Raw genomic sequence first — 27,860 nt, forward strand, 5'->3', positions numbered from 1 at the left:
TAAGCCTCTAGGATTTACTCCATAGACTGTTGGAAAATGTTGCCCTTGACAATCAGGACATGAAGCAACGATAGATTGAGCTTCAGTAGTAGAAAGCTGAAACTGTCTCTTGAGTGCTCTGTGACCCTGGTGAAAAAATTGATGAGAAGCAATTGCTTGTTGCATAATGTTTGGTACTGGTCCTAATGCTACCGCAGATACTAATTGGTCAGCCCGGGCATTTCCTTCTGCTATAAAACCAGGTAAGTCAGTATGGCTTTTTATGTGTAGAATATAATAGGGTAGGCTGCGCTTTTGTACGGTTTCCCACAGGAGCTTCATAACTCCAAACAACAGGTGGTTTGTCACTTGTCCAAGAACTGTTTTATCCAATCTCTGCACTAGGCCTGCAACATAAGCAGAGTCGGTTACCACATTTATGGCTTGTGGGAACTGTTGAAATGCCAATGTGACTGCTCGTAATTCCACCACATGTGGGAAGCCTTGTTGATGCTCAATTAAATGTTGTCAATTTTGTCCATCAAACCATGTAACAGCAGCTTTTCCTGTTTTCCCAGACCCATCTGTGAAAACTGTGGATCCATCAACAGGTGCTGTTTGGCTTAACAATTTCTGTGCGATAGAGATTTGAGTTCCCAGTTTACAAAGTGGATGGGAAGGAAAATGATACGATATCTGGCCTGTAAAATTAAGTAGCGCAGCTTGAAGTGCAGAACTATTGGCAAGACACCATTCAAAATATTGAACTTGTAGAGGAATAACAATACATTCCGGATCTCGTGCCAATAGTTCCACACATCGTGTTCGAATTTTTATAATGAGTTGAGCTAACAGCTCATATAATCCTGGAGCAGCCTTCTTTGTTTGAAATGGTAAGAAGATCCACTCCAATATATGGAGGGGGTCTTCCCACCCCTGATCCCACTGCACGAGCTCAGCATAGGGCATTGAGCCTTCCACAAAGACCAATGCCTGCACAATTGCAGTCAGGTCAATGCGCCAGACATGCTTTTCCTGAATGGCTTGCTCTACAAGTGTCAGAACATTTCTGGCTTCCTTATTTAGAACCCTGGGTGCTGCAATATCTGTGTCCCCTTTTAAGAGATCAACTAGGGGTTGTATTTGTGATGATGTAAGGCCCAAATAGGGTCTCAGCCAATTTATAATTCCAACTATTTTCTGAACATCATTTAAAGTCCTGATTTCAGTTACTATTTTAATTGCCCGAGGTTGGACTGTTTTGGCCAGTACTTTCATGCCCAAATACAACCACGGTTTAACACGTACCTTTTCGGGGGCAATGACCAGGCCATAACATTCCAACATTTGTCTAGTGTCCCTTTCCAATTCTCCTAATTGTTCTGACATTGCAGCAGCCAATAAGATGTCATCCATATAATGATAGCAATAGCATTCAGGATATTTCTGCCGTACAACACTCAGTGCCTGGGCTACAAACCATTGACAGATGGTAGGTGAGTTTTTCATCCCCTGGGGTAAAACCTTCCAATGATATCTTTTTGTGGGTTCTGCATGATTAGTCGAAGGAACTGTAAAAGCAAATTTTTCTACATCATATTCATCTAAAGGAATTGTAAAGAAATAATCTTTTAAGTCCATGACCATTATGTCCCATTGCATTGGAATCATTGTTGGGGAGGGTAGTCCCGGCTGTAGTGCCCCCATGGTTGCAAGCACTTCATTGATCTTTCGCAGGTCATGTAATAATCGCCATTTTCCTGATTTCTTTTTGCTTCCATAGTTAATAATCGAAGCAATTGCATTGTTGCAGGGGAGCTGGGACCATACTGTGTAACGGTTTTTTGAAGTTCCTGTACTACTTTCCAGGTGTATGGTCTGTGCTCATCCATAACTCCCTGTCCTGGTTCCCCCCGGACCACCGGGAATGCCATAGCTGTCATAGGACTCGGGTCACGTTCCTTTAAGGGTGCAGTTATTGCCTCAGACAATGTCCAATGTCCTTCTAGCATAGCCCATTGTTTTACCTTTTGCCAAAATACACATGGATCATACGGTCTCACAGTAACCTGTGCCGAGGGTGGATCCCACGCCTGAGGGGTTTTAGGTTTACCGGAGGAACCCCTAAAGGGTGGCTCGGGCTAGCCTTGATCTTTCTGTTTTTTAAAGCAGCCGCCTCAGTGTCCCCACCACCACCACGGGATTGTCCCAATCATCCGGCTCATCTGGCAAAGGCGGGAGGAGCAGTGGATTGTATGGTTCGGGTGTCCCTCGCTCTTCAGGGGGCAGTGGCGGGGCAGCCGGCGTTACGGCGTTAACCCGCCGTCAGCTTTGTTTATATATCGGACAAGCCGAGTCTGTTTCATCGTCCGACTCATCAACAAGAAAACTTTTTTGCGCTAACCGAGATGGTTTATTCTTTGGGTGCGTTACCGGATTTCTTGAATTTAGGTGTTGAAACTCAGATAGAGATGCAGAGTCTGGGTTGGCAGTTAATATAGAAAAGTCCTCTTGCTCCGTTAACAGATCCTCAGCAGATGGAGGCTCGTCTCGGGAGGCAAGGGGTGAAAGATCTTGCTCTGCCCGATCCCTCTGTTTTTTAAAGTCTTTCAAAGTATCAAACAAAAGGCACCATGTGGTTAACAAAGATACTGACTCTTTGTCTCCACGTGAAGCACTGTCAAACAGCCTGTCCCCTATTTCTTTCCAATTCGAAACAGTAAATGATGTCATTATATCTGGAGTATAACCCTGTCTCTTACTCCATAAAAGCATCTTTTGTAACATGAATTCCTCCAGCTTTACCCCCTTCTTTTCTAGTATTTGCTTCCACATGCTTATAATCATTTCCTCCTCTTTTGTTAGTGAGGCTCCCATCTTTTTCCCCAGCAGCTCACCTGCACTCGGTGGCTTCTTAAAAGTCCCGGATCCGGAATTAAGCAGCTTCTCTCGCCGCTCCTCTTGGCTATTTTTGCCGAAAACTCTTTTAGCAGCTTCTCTTGCCGCTCCTCTTGGCTATTTTTGCCGAAAACTCTTTTAGCAGCTTCTCTCGCTGCTCCTCTTGGCTATTCTTGCCGAAAACTCTTTTATAGTGGCTGTGCCACCTCGGGGAACCCCAAAATTAAAACTCTCAGAAAATCGCTCGCTATATCACGTCGCGGTCACCAGATGTCGCTGTTGAGACACGACACGGTGATGTGGAAGCAAGTTTCTTTATTGATGTTACAGGGCTGACCGGCCGGTGCTTGATCTTACGCGCGCCTCTTATACCCTTGATTAACACACGCGTCTCCGCATGATTGGATTAGCTTATACATAAACAATCTGTGAATGGATAGTGCTACTTTCATGCATGGTCCTATATTGTCTGCCCACTTCCCGTCCCATGATCTCCTTCCGGGTGCATTAATCAGGGGTCCTCAGCCCGCTGTGGACCCCACAAAGAAACAGTCTTTCAAGTCGATTACCAATAAGTGCCAATCCTTTGGCAACATCGTTGGCAATGGCATACCTGGTTGCAAGGCTCCCATAGGCCACATCTGATCGTTTACCTTGCGAAGATCGTGCAGGAGGTGCCACTTCCCGGACTTTTTAGGAATTACAAAGATAGGTGTACTCCAAGGACTGGTCAAAGGTTGCTGGCGGGGACGACTGCTGGATGATATTAAAGGACCCACCACTTTTGTCGTCACGCGGGGACCCTTCGCACTGGCTTTCCCGTTTTTTGCCAGCCTGCATAAATCACCAGCATGATTGCTTTTCTGACAATGGTCACACCACACAGTTGCAGTACATGTCTTTCGAGAATGCCCTTTCCTCCCGCATTTATAGCAACTTCCTAAACTGACCCTCCTGTCTGTTTGTGTTGGCATTCCTCCAATCTTTTGTACTGCCGTGGCTAGAAGGGAGGTGGTGGGAGATATGGCAGCTGAAACAGCTTGTGCTATCATTTTTCCTAGCTGGGTACTTTGTGCTCTGCTTGCCACTTCTATCATATCAACTACCTCAGAAGATTTAGGGAGAGCGGCTAAGGTCGCTTTTGTCTTTGGATTGGCATTCTCGAAAGCAAGCAATTTGAACATGCTTTGCTTTCCAGCTTCATCCATGCCCGTTTGATTTGCTAACGCTGCTGATAATCGGTCGACGAAATGAGTATACGGCTCTGTGAGTCCCTGCTTCACGTTAGTGAAGGTGGGCGATGGATCTTCCCCTGGTAATGCATAGTATGCTTGCCGAGCAGTGGCTGCAGCCAGATGATGTAAGGCTATTGGATAATTCAACTGTTGGGCCATGTTAGTGTATGCCCTTTGCCCAGTAATCATCTCTGCGGTTATTCCTGTTAAAGGATCATTGGGAGCTCTTGGTCGTGCCGCCTCTAGGGCAGCCTGACGAGACCACTCCCTTTCCCATAGAATTTGTTGTGACGGTGTGAGAAGCAGTCTGGCAATGCTACGACAATCTATGGGGGAATTAACATCAGCCGTATATATCCAATCTAATGCAGATCTCGCTTCCTCAGATTTTATTCCTCCCTCCTTTATCACCTTCTTTATTTGCTGTAGAATTTTCCAGTCATGCTGCTCGAAATTAGGTTGTGGGTTATTTGCATTAAATACAATCGGCAAAGCAGGGGAGCCTGCTGGCTGCCAATCCCCATCTAAGAGAGCATCTCGAATAACTCCAGACCACCTGTTACTGGTCCTTGGCCGACATAAAGGCTCGGCATATTGTGGGAGATAAACTGAAGGTGCTGAGGATGTCATTGGCACACAAGGCTTATCAATCATCTCTCTAATTGAGGAGGCAGGGACAGCGGACACTGGACCTTCTGGATTTTTTATACTATCTTCTAACGAACGAAGGGACTTTTCCATTCTTTCCTGAAGAGTTTGCATCATTGATTCTACCTGTTTTTGTAACTCTTTAAGTTCAGTGGAGTTACCTGGCGTTTCCTCTACCACGCCATCTTCTTCCTCCTCTGACTCCTCGCTACTTTTTTCTGGTAATGCAACAGTCTCGGAAGGAAGAGACAGGTATAATTTAGCCCGACAGCTTGGTCCACCCCGCACTTTATCAGTGCAGCTGGCTACTGTGGACACTTCTGGTTCCTGTGTCATTGCACTTCCGCCCTCTGATGGGTGAACATCGGGCGCCTCCGATGCAATGGGGTCGTCTATGTCCTCAGACGCATTCCCCCTTTTTACAGCCGGATTTAAGAGCTCGTGGACGCTGGTACAAACTTTCCCAGTCATTCCTTTCATTGGGTAATTCTGGCCCACCCCAAAGAAAGCACTCACGCGACTCATCGTGGTAGGATGAGTTTCAGCCGGGGGACTGAGGGGGGCTATGGCATGCACAGCGGCAGCGGCAACTTTTGACTCCACCTTCAGCGCTTGTAAAGTATGAACGACAGTCCGCCAAGTTTCCCCGCAGCCCCCAAAAGGCTCTTTGCCCTTTTTTGTGATCGTGCAGCCCCATAATTCATCCCCCACGTCGTGCCACGCAGCCCAGTCAAAAAGATGAGAAGGATTTGCAAGAAATCCTTTCTCCCTAGCCCATTGAACGAGCTTCACTAATGCCTTTTTGGTAACTGCTTCACCTCGCTTAGCGAGAATACCTAATAGCAGTTTTTGTGCTGCAGCATATTCAGATTCCATGTCTGCAAGCAAGAAAAGCAGAGGGAAGGTAGTGACTCAGTCTGCAGTCGCTGACTCGTGGCCGATATCTCTGCTGGCTCCCCACACCCTTCGCTCCGAAACCTGAAGCTAACGGCTCAGCTTTTTCACTATCGGTTCAGCTTTTCGCTATCGGTTCAACTTTTCACTAGGGTTCAGCTTTTCGCTAAGGTTCAGCTTTTTGCTAGGGTTCAGCTTTTCGCTATCGGTTCAACTTTTCACTAGGGTTCAGCTTTTCGCTAGGGTTCAGCTTTTCGCTAAGGTTCGGCACCCTTACCGCGTTTCGCTAGGGTCCGGTGTCAAAGATTCACCCTTACCACTTTTTGCTAGGGTTCGTGGTCAAAGATTCACCCTTTCCGCTTTTTGCTAGGGACTCTGCTTTTAACCCTTTCCGCTTTTTGCTAGTGTTCGGCACTCTTACCGCGAAGGGTCCGGCGTCAAAGATTCACCCTTACTGATTTTTGCTAGGGTCTCTGCTTTTAACCCTTTCCGCTTTTCGCTAGGTTCTACCTTTCGGGCGCCACTTGTTGGGGGAGGGGAGCCCCGGAGTCAATGAACAAGTCCTCCCAGAGGTATGAAGCATTGCTCGTTTATTGTAACATCTGAGGGTGTATTTATACATATAATCAGAGTGCACGTTTCCATGGAATCAGAATATTTACAACATATTCTAATTGTAAAGTCACACTGTTGAACTACACACTCGGTTCCCATGCCTGGTTCTGACTTTATCAAGCCGGCCTCCTCATTCTCATGAGATAGCAAAGCTCTCAGAAAACATCACAATCTTGAAGCCTTATACTAAGGCTTTGTATCTAAGAACTGACTATAGGCCTTTGTGTCTAAACATTGATACTTTAGCACATTCCTTTCTACTGATTGTCATAGGCAGGGTTGTGCAAGCAGGCTTCTAGGATTACAGCATGTCCAGTTTGTTCCAATATATTTCCTACACTCTTGGGTGGATCCCATCCAGCCCTATAGACTTGTGGGTGTCTAGCTGGGCAAGCAAGTCTCTAACCACCTCCTCTTGGATCATGGGAGCCTCATTCTGCTCCTCTAACTCCTGGGTTTGTACAGAGAGGGAACAACTTTCCTTGCTATTAAAGACTGAGGCAAAGAAGGCATGAAGTATCTCAGCCTTGTCCTTATCCCCTGTCACTGTTTTTCCTTCTGCATCCAATAGGGACTGAATATTCTCCCTAGCCCTCCTTTTCTTGTTAATGTATTTGTAGAAAGATTTTTTATTATCTTTCACAGACTTAGCCAATTTGATTTCTAGTTGGGCCTTAGCCCTCCTGATTTTTTCCCTGCACAATCTCACTTCCTCCCTGTAGTCCACCCATGATGCCTGTCCCTTCCTCCAAAGCTCATAGACATTCTTCTTCTTTTTGATGCATCTAAAGATCTCCCTTCTCAACCAAGCTGGCTTTTTTGCCCCGCCGGCTCCTTTTCCAGAACACAGGGATGGCTTGCTCTTGAGCTGCTAGGATTTCTTTTTTTAAGAGCGCCCAGCCCTCGTGGGCTCCCTTGCCCTGAAGGACTGTCTCCCATGGGACTTTGCCAACCAACCTTCTGAACAGTCCAAAGTCTGCCCTCTGGAAGTTTAATGTGACTGTTTTGCTAATCCCCTTCTTTATCCCACCTAGAACTGAAAACCCTATCATCTCATGATCGCTTTGTCCCAGGCGTCCTCCAACCGTCACATCCCCCACAAGGCCTTCTCTGTTCACAAACAGCAGGTCCAGGAGGGCACCCTCCCTTGTTGGTTCACTAACCAGTTGTGTGAGGAAGTTGTCTTCCACGCACTCCAGGAACCTCCTAGACTGCTTCCTTTCTGCTTTATTGTACTCCCAGCAGATATCCAGAAGACTCAAGTCTCCCACGAACACAAGAGGTAGAGATCTAGAGACTATCCCCAGCTGTTTATAGAAGAGCTCATCAGCTGCTTCTTCTTGGTTGGGTGGTCTGTAACAGACTCCCATCACAATGTCTGCCTTCTTGTGGGCTCCTCTGATTTTAACCCATAGGCACTCAGTCTCTTCCTCACTGTAATCGAGCTCAAGGGTATCAAAGCACTCTCTAACATAGAGGGTTACCCCGCCTCCTTTTCTACCCTTCCTGTCCCGCCTGAAGAGTTTACACCCCCCCATAGCTGTAGTCCAGTTATATGAGTCATCCCACCACGTTTCTGTGATGGCAATGACATCGACATCGTAGTCACCTTGCCCTACAACAGCTTCCAGCTCCTCCTTCTTATTGCCCACGCTGCATGCATTGGTGTAAATGCACTTCAGCTGGGCTGATGAACCTTCAGCCCTCATAAAGGGAATAGAGTTCATTCCCAATTGACTGGTCCTTGGAATAACTAACTTCACGGTGCCAGTTTCATTATTGCTGTCCCCAGCTGTACTCGCCCTCACTTGCTCTGTGGTGGTGTACTGGCGGTCCTCTCCAGCACACCATATCTTAGTCGCTGGACTCCCACTTCCAGACTCATTCCCAACTAGCCTGGTGTCCTCCCCCTCCCCCTTCACATCTATTTTAAAGCTGTATTTAAGAGCCTAACTAGATTTTTAGAAAGTACTTTAGTCCCTCTTGGAGACAAGCGTGTCCCATCCCTAGTAAGAAAGCCTGGGGGTGGGTGGGTCACTCCATGATCAAAGAAGCCAAAGCCTCTCTCCTCACACCAGGCTCGGAGCCAGGCATTAATCAGCTGTTTGTCTTTGACCTCCTGTTCCTTATTCCTTAGTGTTGGGATGGAACTAAACACCACTTGTGCTCCAGAGCCCTCCATCATTCTCCCTAGAGCCCTGAAGTCTCTCAGCTTCTGCGCTGTAAAACATCATTGCGTATTTGAAATACCAGCAGGGGGTAATAATCCATTTCCTTCACCAAGGAAGGAAGTTTTCTAGTGACATCCTTCACTGATGCCCCCGGTAAGCAGCAGACCTCCCTGTGGAGCGGCTCCGGTCTGCAGATGGGTCCCTCCACTCATTTTAGAAGGGAATCCCCCAGGACAATCACTCTGTTCTTTTTATTAACAGAGGATGTTCTTAAGGTCCTCTGAGGATGCTGGAGCCTAGGGAATGTTTCTAGGCTGTGGGAGCCATCTTCTTCATTCTTGGGGATAGGATCCACCTGCAGCGCTTCATATTTGTTCTTGAGGGTGATTTGGGGGTTTGTTGTCTGGGTGGGGGGAGCAGGTTTCCTGTGCCGGGCAGGAACTGCTGCCATTCCCCATCTCTTGTTCCCCCAATCTTGCAGTTTGTAGGTGGGAGCTGCTTAGCCACACTGGCTCCAGCAGCCTGCTGAGTTTGTGAGAGGGTGTTGCTCCAGCGATCTATTTCCCTCTCACATTCCCTGATGGTCCTTAACCTATTTACTTCCTCCCTCAGCTCTGCCACCACGTGAAGGAGTTCCCCCACACAAGCACAGCTCCCACAAGTGTAGCCGGTACCAGAGGCATGAGCTGGTGGGGGAGGGGGGCACTGCCTGCAGCCCAGGGTCTGAATAGCTGCATGTACCCACTGAGGTTCTGTCTGGGTGGCAACATCCATCCTGCTCGCTGCAGCACCCGGAGCAGTTTTAATCTTCTGCCTGGTAGCTACCATGGTCCACAATCCCATCTGGCCAGCCTCCAGCCCTTCCCTGAGCCCTTCCTGCTCACCCTGCCTGCTCGAACTGCCACTCTAACTGCCTCTTTATACTAACGTGCCCTGCACCTCTGCCACGCTCCTCTTCGCTGTGCTCCTCTTCTTACTCATTGAGCCCCTGGCTCCCTCTGCCATTTCCTTCCAGTGCTGTCCTAAGGGGCTTGCCCGAGGAAATTCTTGCTCAATTTTGACCCTGTTATACTACCTTCCGACTCTACCTTTCTCCAACTTCCACAAACCATTTAAACACTTACAAATGCCCTGTCTCTAAGTTCTCAGGGACTTTCCACAAGACTAGCAACAACAACAATTCCTGTCTACAGATTACAGACACTCAGGACAATAGAGTGATCCCAACCTAGCTGAATAGCACAATAAAACATTATGATTGTCTGAACACTAAATCTGATCCATTCCTGCAGCCTGCAGAATTCTGCCCCCCCTGTCCACGCAAACCTTTTTTTTTAAACTTTCAAATTATTCTTTTTCTCTCTCACACAGAACACTTAACTCAAATTCCGTGTGGGGAAGGGTTAACTCACACACAGAGCCCTCACATACTCCACAACATATGAGAAATTTAAAATGAGCTCTTAACAATGTTAAAATATACACAATATAGCTACTGAAGATTTGCAACAGGTGTAGAAGATGATAACTATCTCATATGCAGCACTCCTGCTTCCTCAGCGAGGAGTACCCAATTCATAATAATACTTTATACAATAGTAATATTATCTTATCTATAATACCATAGTCCTTCACTCCGCGTCTCAATCTCACGAGAATCTTGGGATTATATTTTACCTGGTGCTTTGCTATCACAGCAGGGAGCATCCATACCAGACCACAGCAGCAAATTCGCTATTTTACCCAGGGGCAGGCAGTGCCACCTCCTCACCCGGCGCAAGTAGGGGATTTATATCCCCCCTCACGGTCTTATGGGATCTTGGCAATGCGACTCTAACCCTTTGTCATCGCGTGAGGCGTCCCATACACGATTTACGGACTCTTCCCCTAATTCTCCTGCAGGTACATCCAATTTATCATACCATATCATACATAAATCACATACCTGGTCCGCCCGCTGATGGGCCGTCTCTGCCCCCACAGCAATTGGATAGAGATGGGAGATTCTCCGGAGAAATAGCTTACCGGGGTGCGCCTTAGAATGTCCAACTTCCCACTGATCCTGCAGCCGGGCAGAGAGGGAGTCCCATCTGGGGTGCCAAATTGCTTTGCGGAATCAAATCCTATAACCCAAAATGAGTTATAAAGCAGGTATGTTTATTTCCAGTGCTGGGGTGCAAGGGGGTTCTCCTTCTAGCTTGCACACCGTATAACTTAACAAGCAGCTACTTATAGTGTAAAGACATGCATAGTTATATGCGCCTAGTACATATTCATAACCTTTCCCCGCTTTGTATTATAATTAGTTCTGGAAAGTTCTCTCCAGTCTTGCGCCTGCGTAGTGCCTCTTGGTGGTCGTGGGCCGGGGTCTTAGGGATGAAGTAAGAAGTCTTTCTCAGGATAAAAAAAGTTTTTTCCTTGAACTGTGTACAAACACAGGCTCTTCTGGTTGTTTTCCAGCTTTCTGCATTCCAATGCCCATTTATCAGTAGACTTCTGCTAGCTGGCTCCTTTGTTATCAACTTCCAAGGTCTTCAAGGCGAACACCACTGACGGAGTCGACGGGAGACAAGCACATCCGATGATGATCAACAAGTCTCGATTTATTGATACGATAGGCATGCTTTTATAATGGCAGTAATAAGGCTCATACATATTACAAAAGTAAGGCTCATCATTGGTCCGATACAGAGTGTCAGCCCTGCCTCTATTGCTACATTCCTAGGATGTTTGTGGTTTTTCTAGGTCCTGTTTTTATCTCCTGTTATCGCCTAACTTCTTGCTCAAGGAGACCGTGGCCTTGTACGAGGCTGTTATTATTTCACCAGCTGTATTTTCTCACGTCCCTTCTCCTCAAGCCATGTCTCTACAGAAACTCTCCACATTTCCCCCATTTTCTTTCTGAGCAAGAAGGTTCGTCTGACTCCAAAACGTGGGTTCCCCTATCTGACCGCAGTCTAGCTCGTGCACACTGCGTTTTTCTCTGACTCCATTGCACTAATAAGGATACATTAGGATGGAACAACAATAAATTCCCTCAAATAGTAAGGTCCTCCCTGTGGCTTTGCCGGTATACCATTCCAAGCTCTGTCTCCACAAATTAAAAATATCCTGGGGGGCAATTTCTTCGGGGCCGTAATGTTGGCACCGTTACATCGGGAGTAAAGCTGGCTATTCACTGTTCCTGATTCCAGGGATGAGTCTAGGCTGGCCCAATTTTGCGATTCTTGTTAAAGTCTTTTAGGTTCAGTGGCTCAAAACCGAACCAACCCCCCTGTTTGACATTGGATAAACTGGCATTTGCACTTCCAAAGAGATCTAATTCTTCTGGGGGAGAGTGCAGGGTGATGTTCAAGGGCAGTATGATCTTACATTGTTGGCAGCCATCCTCAATCTGAGGGTTACCTCCCCACTCAAGAGACACCTGGCTACAGCCCTCAGCGCTCGATAAGTTTTTGCACAGGCTGCTTTCGTTCTCAAAACCACAAAATTCCCCTGGGGACCAAACAGGCAAACCTATCAGGCAAGTTCGGAAAGGATTAGTAACCCCTCCTAAGCTAAGGCAAAGTGATGATTGACTAGTTTGGTTTGCCAATGTTACCCAGATGTTATCTCTTGGCTGATTAAAGCGTGTAAAGCGTATAACTCCTGCTATGCTGGCTACTACAGCACTAAGCAATACAGCAGAAACAGGCTTCATTTTTCTCTTCTATCCTTTCTCCCCCTATTTCTTTTAGTCCTTACTGTTCCTAGCTGTTGCAGTTTTAACTCCTGTAACTTGCTCAAGCACTGATCCAATTCCCTGTCAGGATCTCCTGTTATGGGCCCTACCATGTAATGCTGTGTTATGGGTACCAATTTGCTACACCTCGCAGAGATAATATGAGATCTACCTTGAACTATAACCCTTTTAACAATATTCTCCAATTCCCAACGGTAGTAAGCCAATATTTTCTGTTCAGGTGCTTCAAAAAATGCTAAGGCCGTGGTTGTTGCTAGCCTTGTTTGCTCTTGCAGCTCTCTCTGCCAGCTGTTAAAGTTATGGTCAAATGCACACCTGTTACACCATAAGTCACATACTAGGGACTGTTCTATCCAAAAGATCTTATCGCAACCCCTGCAATACAAAGCTACCCAAGCAGCACAACACGGATTATTACAATCAAGACAATTTTGACCCGCTGGCCCCATATGTAATACTTCCGATAACAGTCCAATAGTTGTAATTAGTCCTTCAAAGGTCTGGCAGTGCTTCAAAACCCTGTCGATGGCTTTCGAGTATCCTTTCAACTGTGACAGCAGCGGTCGTAGGATCAGTGGCAGCTTCTCCTCTATTCTCCTGTTGTCTTCCTCCGTCAGATTGCTTGGCAGTTGTTGCATCGAGAACAGGTTTAGTCCACCTTGCAGGCACCCATACCGGTCCTGTAGGGGTAGAGACACAAAGATATCCCCTTCCCCAAAACATAACCTTAGCAGGATCTTTCCATAACCCTGTCTTAGGGTCTCTGTATTTCACCCACACGTCCTTTTTCTGCTCGGTAGTTTCATTTGGCCGATGATGTAATTCTGCTGGAGGGTACTCTGCATCCCCAAATATGCACAAGTGATTGATCACAAATAAGCTCCTCAATAGCCTTGCCTGGGGATCAGCAATCTTTTCATGTTTTGCCAAGTACCTTTTCAGAGTGCCATTAGCCCTTTCGATGATAGCTTGCCCTGTTGGGGAGTTTAGAATGCCTGTGATATGCTCAATTCCCCAACTCTTTAAGAACCCTTCTATTCTCTTGCTAATGTAAGCAGGCCCATTATCCGTTTTAATCCTTTTTGGCGTCCCCATTACTGCAAAACAGCTATATAGGTGCCTTTCCACGTGGATAGCCTTTTCTCCTGCCTGTGCTGTTGCCCAAATGAACTTACTATAGGTGTCAATAGATACATGCACATACTTCAATCTACCAAAGTTAGGGACATGCGTAACATCCATTTGCCATAACTCATTTGATTGTAGTCCCCGTGGGTTTACCCCTAGGCCTAGACCACCACCTCCATTGTGATGGCTGCAAATCGGGCAGGCCCTAACTATGGCCTTCGCCTCTGCCATTGTGATTTTGAACTCTCGGTGCAAGCCCTTTGCATTTTGGTGAAACATAGAGTGAGCTTCTCTGGCTAGCAGCTGGCCTGGCAGTGGAGTGCCCTGAGCCACAGACACTAGTCTGTCTGCTCTAGCATTACCCTCACCCAAGCCAGCTTCCCATTTATGGCTTCTAATATGAATCACAGCATAAGCGTGCTCCCTTAACCTTGTAGCCTTTTTTAACTGTACCAACAACTCATACAGCCTCCGGTTTTGCACCTCTTTTATAGAGGTGTCTTCGATTCTAGCTACGACCCCAGCAACATACAAAGAGTCTGTTACGATGTTCAGTGGTCCTCTTAGCTGTGATATTGCCCATACTACTGCTAAAAGTTCCATAGTCTGTAGACTGTCTGCAGCTTCTGCTTGTAAAATCTGATGTTTCCATAGTCCCTTTTCTTGCCATGTTATTGCAGGAGTTCTGGATTTTCTGCCAGCATCCGTGAATGCCGTAAGAGCATCTGCGATAGGGGAATTTTCTCGTTTTGGCCGAGTGATCCAATCCCATTCCCCAATCCATTGAGCTGGCGCCTGCCGGAGCTTTTCTGTTTCAATGGGGCAGCTCGCACCTAAAAGTGCCTCCTGCAGCTCCTCGCTATTACACAAGTACCAGTCCAAGGTATCCTTTTTAATTGGCATCCTGATTACTGCTGGCTCGGTTCCAGCTACTTGTAGCATTCTCTCCTTGCCTTTCTTTATTAAATCCGCTAGCATTTCGACCTTTTGAAACAGAGTTTTGGTTTGTTGTAACGCGGGGGAAATCCACTCCAATACCCTTATCTCCCCCGTTTTCTTTTGCAATTGAGTCAGTGCCCCAAGGAGGTATTTGGGACCGTTCCAGATCGTCAGGTCTATGGATAATTCTGGATCTCGCCGATGGACTTGCCCCTGTGTAATGCAGTCCATTATATACTGAAGAGTGTGCTGTTGTTCCGGAGTAACACGGATCGGACTTGCTGGGTCCGTGCCTTTGAGAAGTGGGCGTAATTCGTCCAGCAGTTCGTTTGGTATTCCCACAATCGGTTTTAACCATTGAAGGTCGCCCAGTAACTTCTGAGCCTCATTCAGAGTTGTGAGTTTTGTTTGCAGTTGTAGCTTCTGGGGTTTAACTATTTGTTCCGACATTGTCCATCCCAAATATTTCCACGGAGCTGTTGTTTGAATTTTCTCAGGGGCTATAACAAGGGAAAATTGTGCCAAGGCAGTCTGTATCTCCTGAATTTGCTGTTCAGTAAAAGGTTTTGGTTGGGCAAACAATATATCATCCATATAGTGATAAATCACTACATTTGGCCATCTCTTTCTCAGGGGCTGTAATGCAGAGTCAACATAAATTTGGCATAAAGTAGGACTATTGCGCATTCCCTGCGGGAGTACCGTCCATTCAAATCTTTGGTCCGGCCCCTCCCTGTTAAGTGCAGGCAATGTAAATGCAAATCGCATCATGTCTTGTGGATGAAGGGCAATAGTAAAAAAGCAGTCTTTAAGATCAATAATTAGTAGTGGCCAATCCTTAGGAATCATTGCGGGATTAGGTAATCCTGGTTGTAAAGCCCCCATGGGTTCCATTTGGGCATTGACAGTACGCAAATCATGTAACAAACGAAACTTTCCTGATTTCTTTCTGATCACAAAAATTGGAGTGTTCCAGGGGCTTGTGGATAGTCGCAGATGCCCCTGTTCGTATTGCTCCTTCACTAGATCATGAGCACGCAGGAGACTCTCCCTTCTTAAAGGCCATTGCTTAACCCACACCGGAGAGCTGGTTTTCCAGGTAATGGGTATCGGGAAAGTCCAGGCAACGGCCACTACCCCAAAGGGTGCTCATTGGTTAGCACCACTCCCAATTGGGTCAGAATGTCCCGCCCTATAAGGCACTGCAGGGTAGGTGGCAATTGGACTACCGAGAAAGTAGCTGTTAATTGTTTTCCATCGATGTTCACCTTGATAGGAGGGGAACGACTGGCCAGGGTTAAACCCCCAACCCCGGTCACTGTGGTGGCAGCCGGTTGTAAAGGCCAATGTGGAGGCCAGCAATTAGGGCTAATAATGCTGGAATCAGCCCCAGTGTCCAAAAGGCCTGGAAATGACCTCTTTTGTCCTTGATATTCCACCTCCACGGTTTTCTTAGGCCTTTCATTAAGATTTAAAGTCAGCAAGGTCAGGCCGCCAGTGGATCCGAAACCTTTTTCTCCCCTCTCTTGTTCCCTTATAGGCTTTATCCCTTTTGTCATTTGCTCCAACAGTACCAATTGAGCAATTCTCTGTCCCTTATTAATTTGAACGGGTGGAAAAGGAGTATGCACCATGATCATAATTTCTCCAGTAAAGTCCGCATCAATAACACCAGGTAACACAAATAATCCAATCATAGAGGCAGACGATCGTCCTAATAGCAGTGCACCCACCGCTCAACCTTGTATAACAATAGGTCCTTTAATTCCTGTTGGGATCTTTTGTGGGTGCGATGTCATTAGCGTGATTTCTACTGCTGCTGCCAAGTCCAGCCCGAGGCTCCCTGTGGTGGCAGGTTGGGGGCAGGGAAGGTCGGTTGACCTGCAGCGGCGACTTGTGTCTGAGCGCGGCCACTGCGATTTGCGCTCCTGCCGGAGTTTCCCGACCTCCGCCGACAAGCGCCCGTAGTGTGAGTATCCGAACGGCACTTTCGGCACCATGACCCTGTAGCCTGGCATTCTCGGCGCATGTGACCCATGCCTCCGCATCTGTAGCATCGCGTACGGGTTCCCGATGGAGCCGAATTAACTGCGGCTAACGCTTGAAGGGGTGCGAGAGCAGCTAACACCTGATTTTGTGAAGCCTTTGCCTGTTCCTGTAATCCCAGCCCCAGCTGCTTAATAGCATCTACTAAAAATGCTTGTGATCCTAACGGCATTTGAGCCATCCTTTCTAATGCCTCCTCTATGGTCCAATTTGCACCCAAGGTGTTAATCACACTCCGTGTAGCCTGATTGCAATTTTGAAGAGCGCACTGTTTTAGCAGTGCCCCTCGCATGTATTCGGGTACCCCTGCTTTTTCTATTGCGGCAGCAGCCTTATCTATAAATGCACCAAACGGTTCTTCCCGACCCTGCTTGATTCCCATATATACGGGTACTCCTCCAGGTTCTTTTACCTTATCTATAGCCAATCTGACCAATCTCATAGCCTCTCGGCACTTGTCTGGTCCCACCATAGCCTGAGCTTCCGTGCAGAGAAACGCTCCCAGCCCCATAAGCTCATCAGCTGTCACTCCATGAAGAGGATCTGCTGGCTGCCTCTGTACTGCCACGCATTCGTTAACAATCGCTTGCCAATGTGCATTAAATAAAAGCTGTTGATGCTGTGTAAATATTAACTTTGCTATTCCTCTACAATCAGCGGGCAGAAGCACTTGAGTGCCCCATATGTAGGCTAACATCTGCTTTACTGGCTCACTTGTCACCCCGAACTGGCTGACTGTAGATAGCAACTGTGACAGCAATTTCCAATCAAGGGCAGTAATTGTTGCCATCAGTCCTCCACCTGCCTGAGCCTGGAAGGTCACCGGGCATGCTAGCTGTGCTGCTGCATTAACCACACAGTCATCTCCCCTTTCCAAGCCGTCTTTTGCAAGCGCAGCCCAAGCTTCTCTCCGCTCCCTGGCAATGACCTCCGCTAACTCGCTTTCCGCCCCAGGGGTTGTCTCATTGCCCAGAGGGAGAACGGCCGGGGGTGCTTTCAGCCGCGGCCCCTGCTCTTCGGGGGGTGCGGACGGCTCAGAAGCTGCCTCTGAGCCAGAGCCAGAAGGCGGTGGCGGCGGGGGGAGGGTAAAGCCACCTGCGTGACCGTAGGGGGCAAAGGAGTAGTTTGGGACCATTCTCTTTCATAGTTTCTATTTTTTGTGTGAGCAGCAGATGCTTGCTCAGCTGCTTTCTTTTCTGCCTGGTACTGTAAAAGCTCGTTATGTACCACCCTCCATAGCTTTCCCAACTTTTTTGCCGTTTTATCATCCTTAATGTAGCCTCCCACAACACATCTCCGAACTTTCGCCACTCTGTCAGCTCATGTACGGTATGCGGATTTATGAATAAGCCTTTAGCATGCCCATATGTTAAAAGACTCATTAACTCCTTCTGCAAATCTATTCCCTTAACCTGCCGCACTTCCAGGAAAGCGGTAAATAAATTATATGCTGCTTGCCTTTCCATACCTAATTTATCAGCGCTGTTGCAGCCCCTCAAGGTCTCGGCAGCATGTATCTATATGGTCACCCAGAGCACGGCGCGTCCTCAGGCTCGTCTATACGGTCACCTTACTTTTATTCGCGCTTATTGCCGTCCCGGCTGCTTCGGGACCCGAACCTTTTACCCTGTCGTCACTCGTCCGTGGTTCAATGCCTGCATTTTACTCCGGCATGTCGGGGATCACCATTTGACGAAGTCGTCCATGGTGTCCGGTTGGTCGGGATCACCATTTGACAGAGTCGTCCGTGGTGTCCGGTGGGTACATCGGGGTCACCATTTGACGGAGTCGACGGGAGACAAGCACATCCGATGATGATCAACAAGTCTCGATTTATTGATACGATAGGCATGCTTTTATAATGGCAGTAATAAGGCTCATACATATTACAAAAGTAAGGCTCATCATTGGTCCGATACAGAGTGTCAGCCCTGCCTCTATTGCTACATTCCTAGGATGTTTGTGGTTTTTCTAGGTCCTGTTTTTATCTCCTGTTATCGCCTAACTTCTTGCTCAGGGAGACTGTGGCCTTGTACGAGGCTGTTATTATTTCACCAGCTGTATTTTCTCACGTCCCTTCTCCTCAAGCCATGTCTCTACAAAAACTCTCCACACACCACCAAGCTCTAACAAACACTCCCAACCCCCCTTGTTTGCTTTCGCTCATCAATGTCTAGTCTAAATCTGCCCCTCTCCAGTTTATAGCCATCCCCCCTCGTCCTACCACTACAAACCTTTGTGAACAGTCCCTCCCCAGCTTTCTTGTAGGCCCCCTTCAGGTATTGGAAGGTCGCTATAAGGTCTCCTTGGAGCCTTCTCTTCTCCAGGCTGAACAACCCCAACTCTCTCAGTCTGTCCTCATATGGGAGGTGCTCCAGCCCTCTGATCATCTGTGTAGCCCTCCTCTGGACCTGTTCCAACGGTTCCATATCCTTCTTATGTTGAGGAGAGAGAGAGAAGAATGTACGGGAGAAGAGACCAACACCCACCTCGCTACAACCTCCTTTCAGACAGTTGTACACAGTGGTGAGGTCTCCCTTCAGCCTCCTCTTCTCCAGACTAAACAACCCTGGTTCCTTCAGCCACTCCTTATAAGATTTGTAGTGTAGTCTTATACATAGTGTAACATAACTTTTAAAAAGGAAGAAGCAGTCAATTCTAGAATATTTTCCCTGCAGTCTTGCAAACTTGATCACTGCATGATGTTGCAGAAGTAAGGAGAACAGGTTTGGTCATAGAACTGTTTTAGCCTTAGAAATAAAATTATTTTGGCTGTTAATTCTATACCACGATGAGGAAGTTTGATACAGAAATAGCACAGAAGAAATGAAAATGTCTGTAGCAGAATCTTGTTAATAGTCCTGCTCAGACAGCTTTAATCGTGTATATTCTGAGAACAAAAGCATTTTCTTTGATAAACTGACTGATACTGTTACCTCATAGTGTGTTGTGAACACTGTATTGTATTTTGTAATAGTAACTTAAGCACCGTTTCAGGAAATTTGAAGAGCCAAATTAATGCTTCCTGGACAGGTCCCTGTTCTTTTTCCCCTTCCCATTTTTTTCCCCCACTTTGATAACTCTAATTTATGTGGGCTCTGGCACTCAGCAGGGTGTTTTGTGAGCTCTTATGTTTCTAACATTTCTACCGTATTAGAAAATGAGCCCAGCAGAAAAAAAATCTCATGTTTTTCTGCTAGTTTAATGAGCTAAATCAGTGCACTGCATAGCTTGACAATTAGCAGAACTAGCACTAGGGATGGAATAGGATGGCATAGCCAGGTTTGGTACATGGGAGGAGGGAAGAATAAGAATGGGCATAGGATGGAGCAAGACTTTTCCTTGTTGACACTATTAGACTGTTGATGTGTTCAAGTGTGGTCTGCTGTCTGTTTTCTCAGTTTAATGTATTTTTAGTAGATACATATGATAACATGAATTACTTTTGAATATTTTACACTTCTGTACTGTTAGATATGAGGATAATACAACCTAATTTTCTAGATTGTCATTCACTTTTGCCATCATAAAATAGTCTTCCTGAATTTTCTGATGGAGTCTGTTTTCTCACCTTAAACTGACAAAAAGGAGAAATTGCCTATATAAGGTCTGACACAACCCCCTATCCCGAGACTGCACCTGTAACTCTTTATTTAACAAATTAAGCAAATCAACTACGCTCACCTTCACAACAGTTCCCTTCTGAGCTGAGACATGGCTGCATCCGACGCTGCCCACGTCCAAAGCAATTCCACAGATCACTCTCTGAAAGGCTGTTGAGGATCTCCATCAGTTTGGCTTTCACATATTCTGCCGACAAAAAAAGGGGTTCCTTTGAGCACTGACTTGATCTTTGGGCTCTTTACTGCACGCCTCAGTCAATAATTGAAAAGTTTCCATTGGAGATTTCTTCAGTTTCACAAGAAACTTGATGTTCACTCGCTGTTCACTCTTGCACACTGACATTTTCCGTCCGAGGGTAAGACAACGTCTGTATTTGAACATATGTCCACTTGCACTGAGCGAAGGGGTTGAGCTGAGCCCCGTCTCACTGTGACAGGTTAGAACGTGTTCTAGAGCCATCTCTCTGTCTCTCCCCTCCCACTCTTGATTCCCCAGCTACAGGGTTAGTCTTGCATTTCTCGTGTCAGACCTTGTAGATCAATATAGGACAGTAATATTAGTTTCAGTTCAAATAATTAAGCCATCATTTTTTATTTTCATTGTTAATATTTACTCATTCTTAGTAAATAGCCACATATTAATGTCCTACATGGAAATTTAAGAGAAACAAATTAGTCTCAGCATGTGCCTAGAAGAGCTCTGGTAGCAGTTGTCTTGTTCAATCTGACTGTTCTTTTGATGCTTCATGTTGTGAGGCGGTGGACTTCTGTATGAGTGAGTGGAGCTTGCTTTTATAATTCTAAACATTTGTGGGAAAAGTACTTTATCAGAGGTGTGTATTTAAAGTGTCTCTGTCTTAAATTTAAGAGTTCTCAGCTAATTTTCACAGAAATCTTTAAAAACTCATTGCTTTAATGATGTTTACTGAAAAACATCATGCAAGTGCATGTCAGTAATGAACTCTCATAGAAAAGTAATTTTTATTAATTTTCTAACTGTCAGTTTTATTGAAGAACTACTAAAACACTTAAAAACTTATCAGTCATGAAAAGATAACAGTGTAAGGCTTCTGTATTATTTTGAAATAAAGATTTGGCTTATTTTCAAGGAGTGAAATACAACATCCCCCCCCCCGCCCTGCTAAGAAGAAAGTCATCACCTGCATGATATATCTGCATCCACAGAAACCTCAAAATTATACAGCCTTTTTAATGAGGGTGGAAGAGAAAAAAATCCATTAAAGTGCATGCATAGATAGATAGCTGCTTCAGGTCTGTTTGTAGAATAGACAAGTATTAATGAAATCTGGGATTATTAAATGTTTAGGTATTAACTTAGTATGTTGAATTAATCTATTTACTTACTGTCTTTTTTCAATATAGCCAGCAGCCAGCTTCGGGTGTAGCCTATTCCCATCCAACGACAGTTGCTAGCTATACTGTCCACCAGGCACCAGTTGCTGCGCACACTGTTACTGCAGCCTATGCTCCAGCAGCAGCTACAGTTGCAGTAGCCAGGCCTGCTCCAGTAGCTGTTGCAGCTGCTGCAACAGCTGCTGCTTATGGAGGCTATCCTACAGCGCACACAGCTACAGATTATGGTTATACACAGAGGCAACAAGAAGCTCCACCACCACCACCTCCTGTCACTACGCAGAATTACCAGGTGTGTTTGTTTAAAAAACAAATTACTTGTGTGATTTTGAAATTATACGTTAAAAGGAGGAAGCATGTTTGGATAAGAGAATGCGATGATATATTTTTTTTTCTTCCATGAATCACGGTTTGAATGCATCTCAAATTACTTAGTAGTTAAAACTGATAGAATGTGAAGTGAGTGCAGTCTCATATGGTGTGTATAGAGGATTATCAGCAGTAGTAATGCAGGAGCTGAGATTTAGGCATTCACACAATAAGCAATGAATTGACATTTATCTCCAAATGATTTTATGAACTACTGATGAAATACTTGTCTTGGCTAACCTAAATGTTCAAGTGGCCTGCAGTAAACTGGATCATGGAACTGATTTATATGAAAAGCTGTTCCAGTAAAATTTTTCAGTGGGAGATAGAAATAGTTCCCTTGTCAGACTACCCTAGGAGAGAAACTACCCTTTGGTTAAGTTTTGGGTACTGTACCTTTGTGAGACCACTGCCTAACCTTGTGTGGCTACAGACTTCTACAAAAGGGAGCTGTTTTCATCTTGCCCTAACCTTTGCTGACACTTCCTTGTGTTGAATCTAGCAGTTGTCAGCATTTGGGTGAGTCAGTTCAGGATAAGGATCCCACAGAAAACCAAAAAAGGAGTACCAGCTTCCCACAGGATTGACAGAACTTCCTTGATTGAGCACAGTTGTGATGCCAGTGCAAGAGATGGAGGTGGGATCATGTAGGGCTATGAAGAGAGATGTGATAGTACCTCAGACAACTTCCCATTCTTACACTGGCTTAAATGTCATATGAAACAACATCCTGTTAGTGACTTGTATTCCACTTCAGTTCAAGAATCAAGAAACTTAGCAATACAAATCAGAGTGCTGCATCAGTTTTTGCAGTTGGAAGATTTCAGTCTGTAGATGTTATTTTGGGAGTTATCTAACGTGTTTACTCCTGTTCAGTTTTTAAGAAAGAGTGAGAAGTTGCATTTTTTTCCGTCTGTCTAGATTAACACAATGCAAGGTGTATATGCACATCACTAACCCTAGCCCACTGGTTTCGATCAGGCAGCTTAGATGCAGAAAGATGAATGAGTTTACATGGCTAGGTAGTTTCCCATTGGAAATGTGAGCTTTATTTGTATTTTTATCAGCTTTTCTTCTACATTAGCATTTGTTATTCAGTCTTCAGTGGATATTTCTAGGCTGGTGTGTTTATGCACAAGAGTTATCAAGCTCTTATGATGTGGCTCATATTTAAAATGTGCATTTACTATGAGACAGAGGACATTGAAATAGTATGTCCCTTGTAGTAATTCTTTAACTTTTTACTCCTAAACTTATCAGGCATTATCTAGATTCTAATTGGTATTTTGTTTGTTTAAAAGGACTATGCTGTTGCTGTATGTTATAAATTCCTTTGTAGAGCTTTTATAATTTGCTACATATGGTAATGAATCAAAACACAGGAGTTTTTCCAGTAGCATGTTTACTCATAATTACAATGTCATTAAACTAGTCAGTTATTAGATGCGTTCAGACAAAGTCCCCTAAATTAAAGAAAAATAGTACTGCTTTACAGAGGTTGGTTGAAATAAAAAGAAATTTTATACATTAGTACATTTCAGCTAATGTAGTTCCTGTCTTGCTACCCCTCAGTTGATCAACTCTTTATGCTTGGCTAGAAATATGGTGAGGATGGGAGAATATATGTACATGCATATAGTGTCTTCCAAGCCCTCCCCTTCTAAGCTTACTAACAATCTCCTGAGTTCTGATGGTGTTGAATCAACTACTTGCCTTGCCCTTATAAACTAGGTATGGTTTCCCAGTGGAATAGTTTATACACCAAAAAGTAAAGAAGGTTTTGAAAGTATAACTTTCATGCTCTAAAAAATATAAATGAGAAAAGTATTGTTGATGATGGGATTTTCAAAGCCAATAAATGGTCATGTTTGTAAACTTGTGAATTTATTGTGGTTTGTGGAGATCTGTGGTGCTTTTTTTCTTCATATTTTACAGGAATGTAATCTGATACAGTCATTATGAAAAACTAGTGAGAATAGTTGCTTTTTGCTAACAAAAATAATTTGGAAGGGAAAGTAATTTAATAGCATTAGGTTAATTCCTATATTAATTCTGAAAAAGACTATGAGGGTTGTCTTGAGGCCTGAAGTATCTGTAAACATAAATTTAATTTCTCTAATGTATATATTAGTATATATTGTATCTGTAAATGTTCTTTTTAAATCTACTTTAGTACAATAGAAGAACATTCTTTGACTCTGCTAATGATTTTTATTATTCCAGATATATACTTAGGGAGAATTTTGTTGTTTTTTATTTTTTTAATTTTTAGGATTCCTATTCTTATGTTCGGTCTACTGCCCCAGCTGTAGCTTATGACAGCAAACAATACTATCAACAACCAACAGCGAGTGCTGCAGCTGTGGCTGCTGCTGCCCAGCCACAACCTTCAGTAGCTGAATCATACTACCAGACAGGTGGGTGGCATGATTCAAACTCCTGTTATTATACACAATCTGTGTACTATTTTGATACCTTAAAAATATGTCTTTGAATATTTCACTTTATCCATATATATATATATTTAGTTTTGACGTATCATCATATAGAAAAAATTGCTGCACCTAGAACTTGAACATTATTGTGACATTGCCATAAGTAACTATCTTTGAGGTTTGGATTGTTATTAAATAAACTCAAAAAGTACTTCTAGGCAGCACAGTTTAAAATACAGTGTGAGCTGTGACACAGTTAAACAGTTGTGTGATATATGGTAGGCAATACATAACCATTACTCTAAAAAAACCCAAACAAAGCAAAAGCAAATAACAGCCAAATTAAAACAAAAACCACTTGTTATGTGTTTATTCCCCAGCATATCATTAAGTATCACTTAATATGATTTGCATTTCATCCAACTAAAATATATCAATGTTTGTACACATCTATTTTCTATCCTAATTAGCTCCAAAAGCAGGATATAGCCAAGGGGCAACTCAGTATACCCAGTCCCAGCAAACACGACAAGTGACAGCTATAAAACCTGCAACACCAAGTCCAGCAACAACTACATTTTCTATATATCCAGTATCCTCTACTGTGCAGCCAGTAGCAGCTGCAGCTACTGTTGTTCCATCCTATACTCAAAGTGCAACGTACAGTACTACAGCGGTTACTTACTCTGGTAAGAACTTTGCATATTATGTTGCTGGGATCTTTGCAACTGTTATGGGAGATTGTTATATTCAGAATTTTAGCTTTTTGTGTTCAATTACATCATAGTCTACTGAGAAGTATCAACTGGTTAAATCATAATAATGGCAAAATATTTTGACATATCTTTAAAAGAGATTTGTTTGTATATGTCTATTTTGTTACATGTGAGAATATACAAAGCACTGATATTGCTATGTGCATGGTATGACTTACTGTAAGGTTTGGAGAGAAAAGATGGGGGATAGAAAAAAATAAGGAAACACATCCACACAAATATAACCCAGGGAAACTGGGAGCATTCCGCCATCAAACAGCAATTACAGAGACAGGAAGGAGCAGTAATATATATCTTTTAAGTTTGTGTTGTCTTGACTCAAAATGGGAGGAGAATGGGTGCTAAAAACCAGACTTTCCTTCAAACATTAGAAATCATAGAATGTTTTAGGTTGTAAGGGACTTTAAAGCCCATCCAATTCCATCTCCAGCCATGGGCAGGGACACCTCACACTGGACCAGGCTGCTCAAAGCCCCATCCAACTTGGCCTTGAACACCTCCAGAAAGTAGTTAAAGATGAAAAGATGTTAACTTTATGGCCAGATGGTAGTCATCTGGCATATTATAGCTACCTTGAACTTTTTGTTTTGGTTTGTTTTTTATGTTTAAAAAGATATTTTAAGTCTTCCTTGAATCAGAGCCTGATCAGAGAATTAAAATAGTTAAACCAATAGATATAGAAAGTTTATGGGAAAACTGGCTCAAAGGTATGAAAGCCCAGTTTCCTTGATATATTCAACTTTGATACTAGAAATCAAGGAGTGTGTAGACAGGGTGTGCTGCAGAGGTTTTAGCGGGCAAGCAGTTTCTATGCACTAAAGCAATTTAAATCAGTGAAATAGAATGTAATAGCACTAGCCATTCTTTCTTTTATCTTCATGTTTTTTCTTCCCTTTCCTCTGCATAATATCTGTCCTTCTTTTCATTTTGGAACTTGAACAGTAAATTTGGTTCTGGAAGACTGCTTACTTCAAGTGACCTTTGATAAATCTTTTATTAAAATTCTTGTTACATCATACTTGGTCTTACCAGATATACCAGGAAATTTCACATATTCTTTAAGAATGCTTTGATATATAACATAACTGTGTGTCTGAAAAGATTTGTCTAAAATCAAATATATTCCTGATAAAAGTGGTATGCTATGTATTTGTGTACTGTGAAACATAAAGAAAAATTCAGACTGCCTAACAACATCTCAATAAATTGTTTATACCCTGCCCCTCCCTCCATTATGTAAATTATGCAGCATGCTTGGAATTAGTGTATTATGTAATCGATATGTGATGTACAGTGATGTAATGTTTATTTTATTTTGATCTTTGAGGTACCTCTTATTCTGGCTACGAAGCTGCAGTATATTCAGCTGCATCATCTTATTACCAGCAGCAGCAGCAGCAACAGAAACAGGCAGCAGCAGCTGCTGCTGCTGCTGCTGCAACAGCTGCTTGGACAGGGACCACATTTACTAAAAAGGCACCATTCCAAAATAAGCAACTGAAACCAAAGCAACCTCCCAAACCACCCCAGATCCACTACTGTGATGTTTGTAAGATCAGCTGTGCTGGACCACAGGTACCTGTATTATGTAATATTCTGCTTTAGTCATAAATTTTTCAACTAAAAAAAAGACCACTTTAAGAATATTTGTTAATTGTTAAAGACCTGATTCTATACTTTTACTAAAGGAATAATTAAAAGAAAATATGTGCTGTTATAGTAAGAGGTCCTATGAGAAGACAAAAAGATGCATCCCTTTAGCTTGTACAGAGAAGTTTCAGCTGTGCTTTGGACTCCAGATGTATTCTAAACTTTGAATTTAATTTGCTTTTTTAGCATAGCAAACTTCTTAGAAAATGACTTTTCCAAAACTTAGTGAATGGTAAGCCTGAAAATTTATTCTTCATTGTACTCCAGCATCCCAATTTAGTTTCACAGTGGGTACAAGTGCACACAAATTAGATATCAATTCATGCAGTTTGTGTATGTGTTTGGCAAAACAGTTCTTACTCTTTAGGTAAATTTGTCATTATTTCTCACCCTGTTTGCTCTATAGATTTTAAGTGTTGGTATAGGAACAAATAACAACTTCTGTATTTCATTTTCAGCATAGCTTTATTTATGCACTACCTTCTTTTGAATTTATTTTTTAGTTACCTGTATACATTTAATAACTGGTCTTGCAGTTTGAGGAAAATTCAAAATAAAAAATAATTAAATGCAATGCAGGAAACTGTAACTGATATGCAATTTTCTGATCTTATCAAGCTTTCAATGATTTCTGTTGACCAGTACTTGATAGAAGAAGTGAGAGGGTAGAGGAGAAAACACCATATTGTATTACCTAAAAGTGGAACCCTGGTGGAGAAGAAAACTTCTTGGTCTCAGAAGTGCCCTGTTTATACCTTAGAGCATATCATATGGAAGAAATGTTCAGTGTAGGAAGTATTTCTCATACAAAGCATGTGTTTTACGCTGTTTTATATTACATGTATTCATATGAATGATGAACAAGCAGTACAAGACAGTTTATTGTGTGTGTGTTGTTTATTTAAATAGACTTATAAAGAACACTTGGAAGGCCAGAAACACAAAAAGAAAGAAGCAGCATTAAAAGCTTCCCAGAACACAAATAACAGCAGCACTTCTGCTCGTGGAACTCAGAATCAGTTGCGCTGTGAGCTTTGTGATGTGTCTTGTACAGGAGCAGATGCTTATGCTGCCCATATCCGTGGAGCCAAGCATCAGAAAGTAAGAACTTTCTCTTGTCCTTATTATACAAGTCAGCTGTATATTTCTTCCCATCATTTTTTTCCTCAGGGAGGAGAAAATACACAGAAACAATATAGTTAGAATTATTTTGTTTAAATAAGTTTAGTTCTACTGTTTAGTTCTACTTTTTGTTTCAAACTTATCTTTAAGCTCACTATTAGAAGGGCCTTGTTGGGAGAAAGGGAGAAAAATATTGCCACGACATCAATGAGAGGA

At 43.8% G+C, this 27,860-nt stretch overlaps 1 protein-coding gene and 1 non-coding gene across 2 annotated transcripts in view; both read left to right on the top strand.

Annotated features, from left to right (window-relative positions):
• LOC128850253 (zinc finger RNA-binding protein-like) overlaps nucleotides 1–27,860 on the top strand; it is a 63,922-nt gene that overhangs the window by 8,815 nt on the left and 27,247 nt on the right. Inside the window, exons 3-7 of the mRNA XM_054053249.1 lie at nucleotides 21,302–21,584; nucleotides 23,934–24,078; nucleotides 24,567–24,785; nucleotides 26,200–26,447; nucleotides 27,432–27,623. Coding sequence (XP_053909224.1) covers nucleotides 21,302–21,584; nucleotides 23,934–24,078; nucleotides 24,567–24,785; nucleotides 26,200–26,447; nucleotides 27,432–27,623 — 1,087 coding nt within the window. The remainder of the gene's footprint in view (nucleotides 1–21,301; nucleotides 21,585–23,933; nucleotides 24,079–24,566; nucleotides 24,786–26,199; nucleotides 26,448–27,431; nucleotides 27,624–27,860) is intronic.
• On the top strand, nucleotides 18,976–19,092 carry LOC128850307 (small nucleolar RNA SNORA66). The gene has a single exon (XR_008447605.1). It is a non-coding gene; the product is annotated as a small nucleolar RNA SNORA66 (small nucleolar RNA).

This window comes from Cuculus canorus, chromosome W (genome assembly GCF_017976375.1).
Source record: "Cuculus canorus isolate bCucCan1 chromosome W, bCucCan1.pri, whole genome shotgun sequence".
Taxonomy (NCBI): domain Eukaryota; kingdom Metazoa; phylum Chordata; class Aves; order Cuculiformes; family Cuculidae; genus Cuculus; species Cuculus canorus.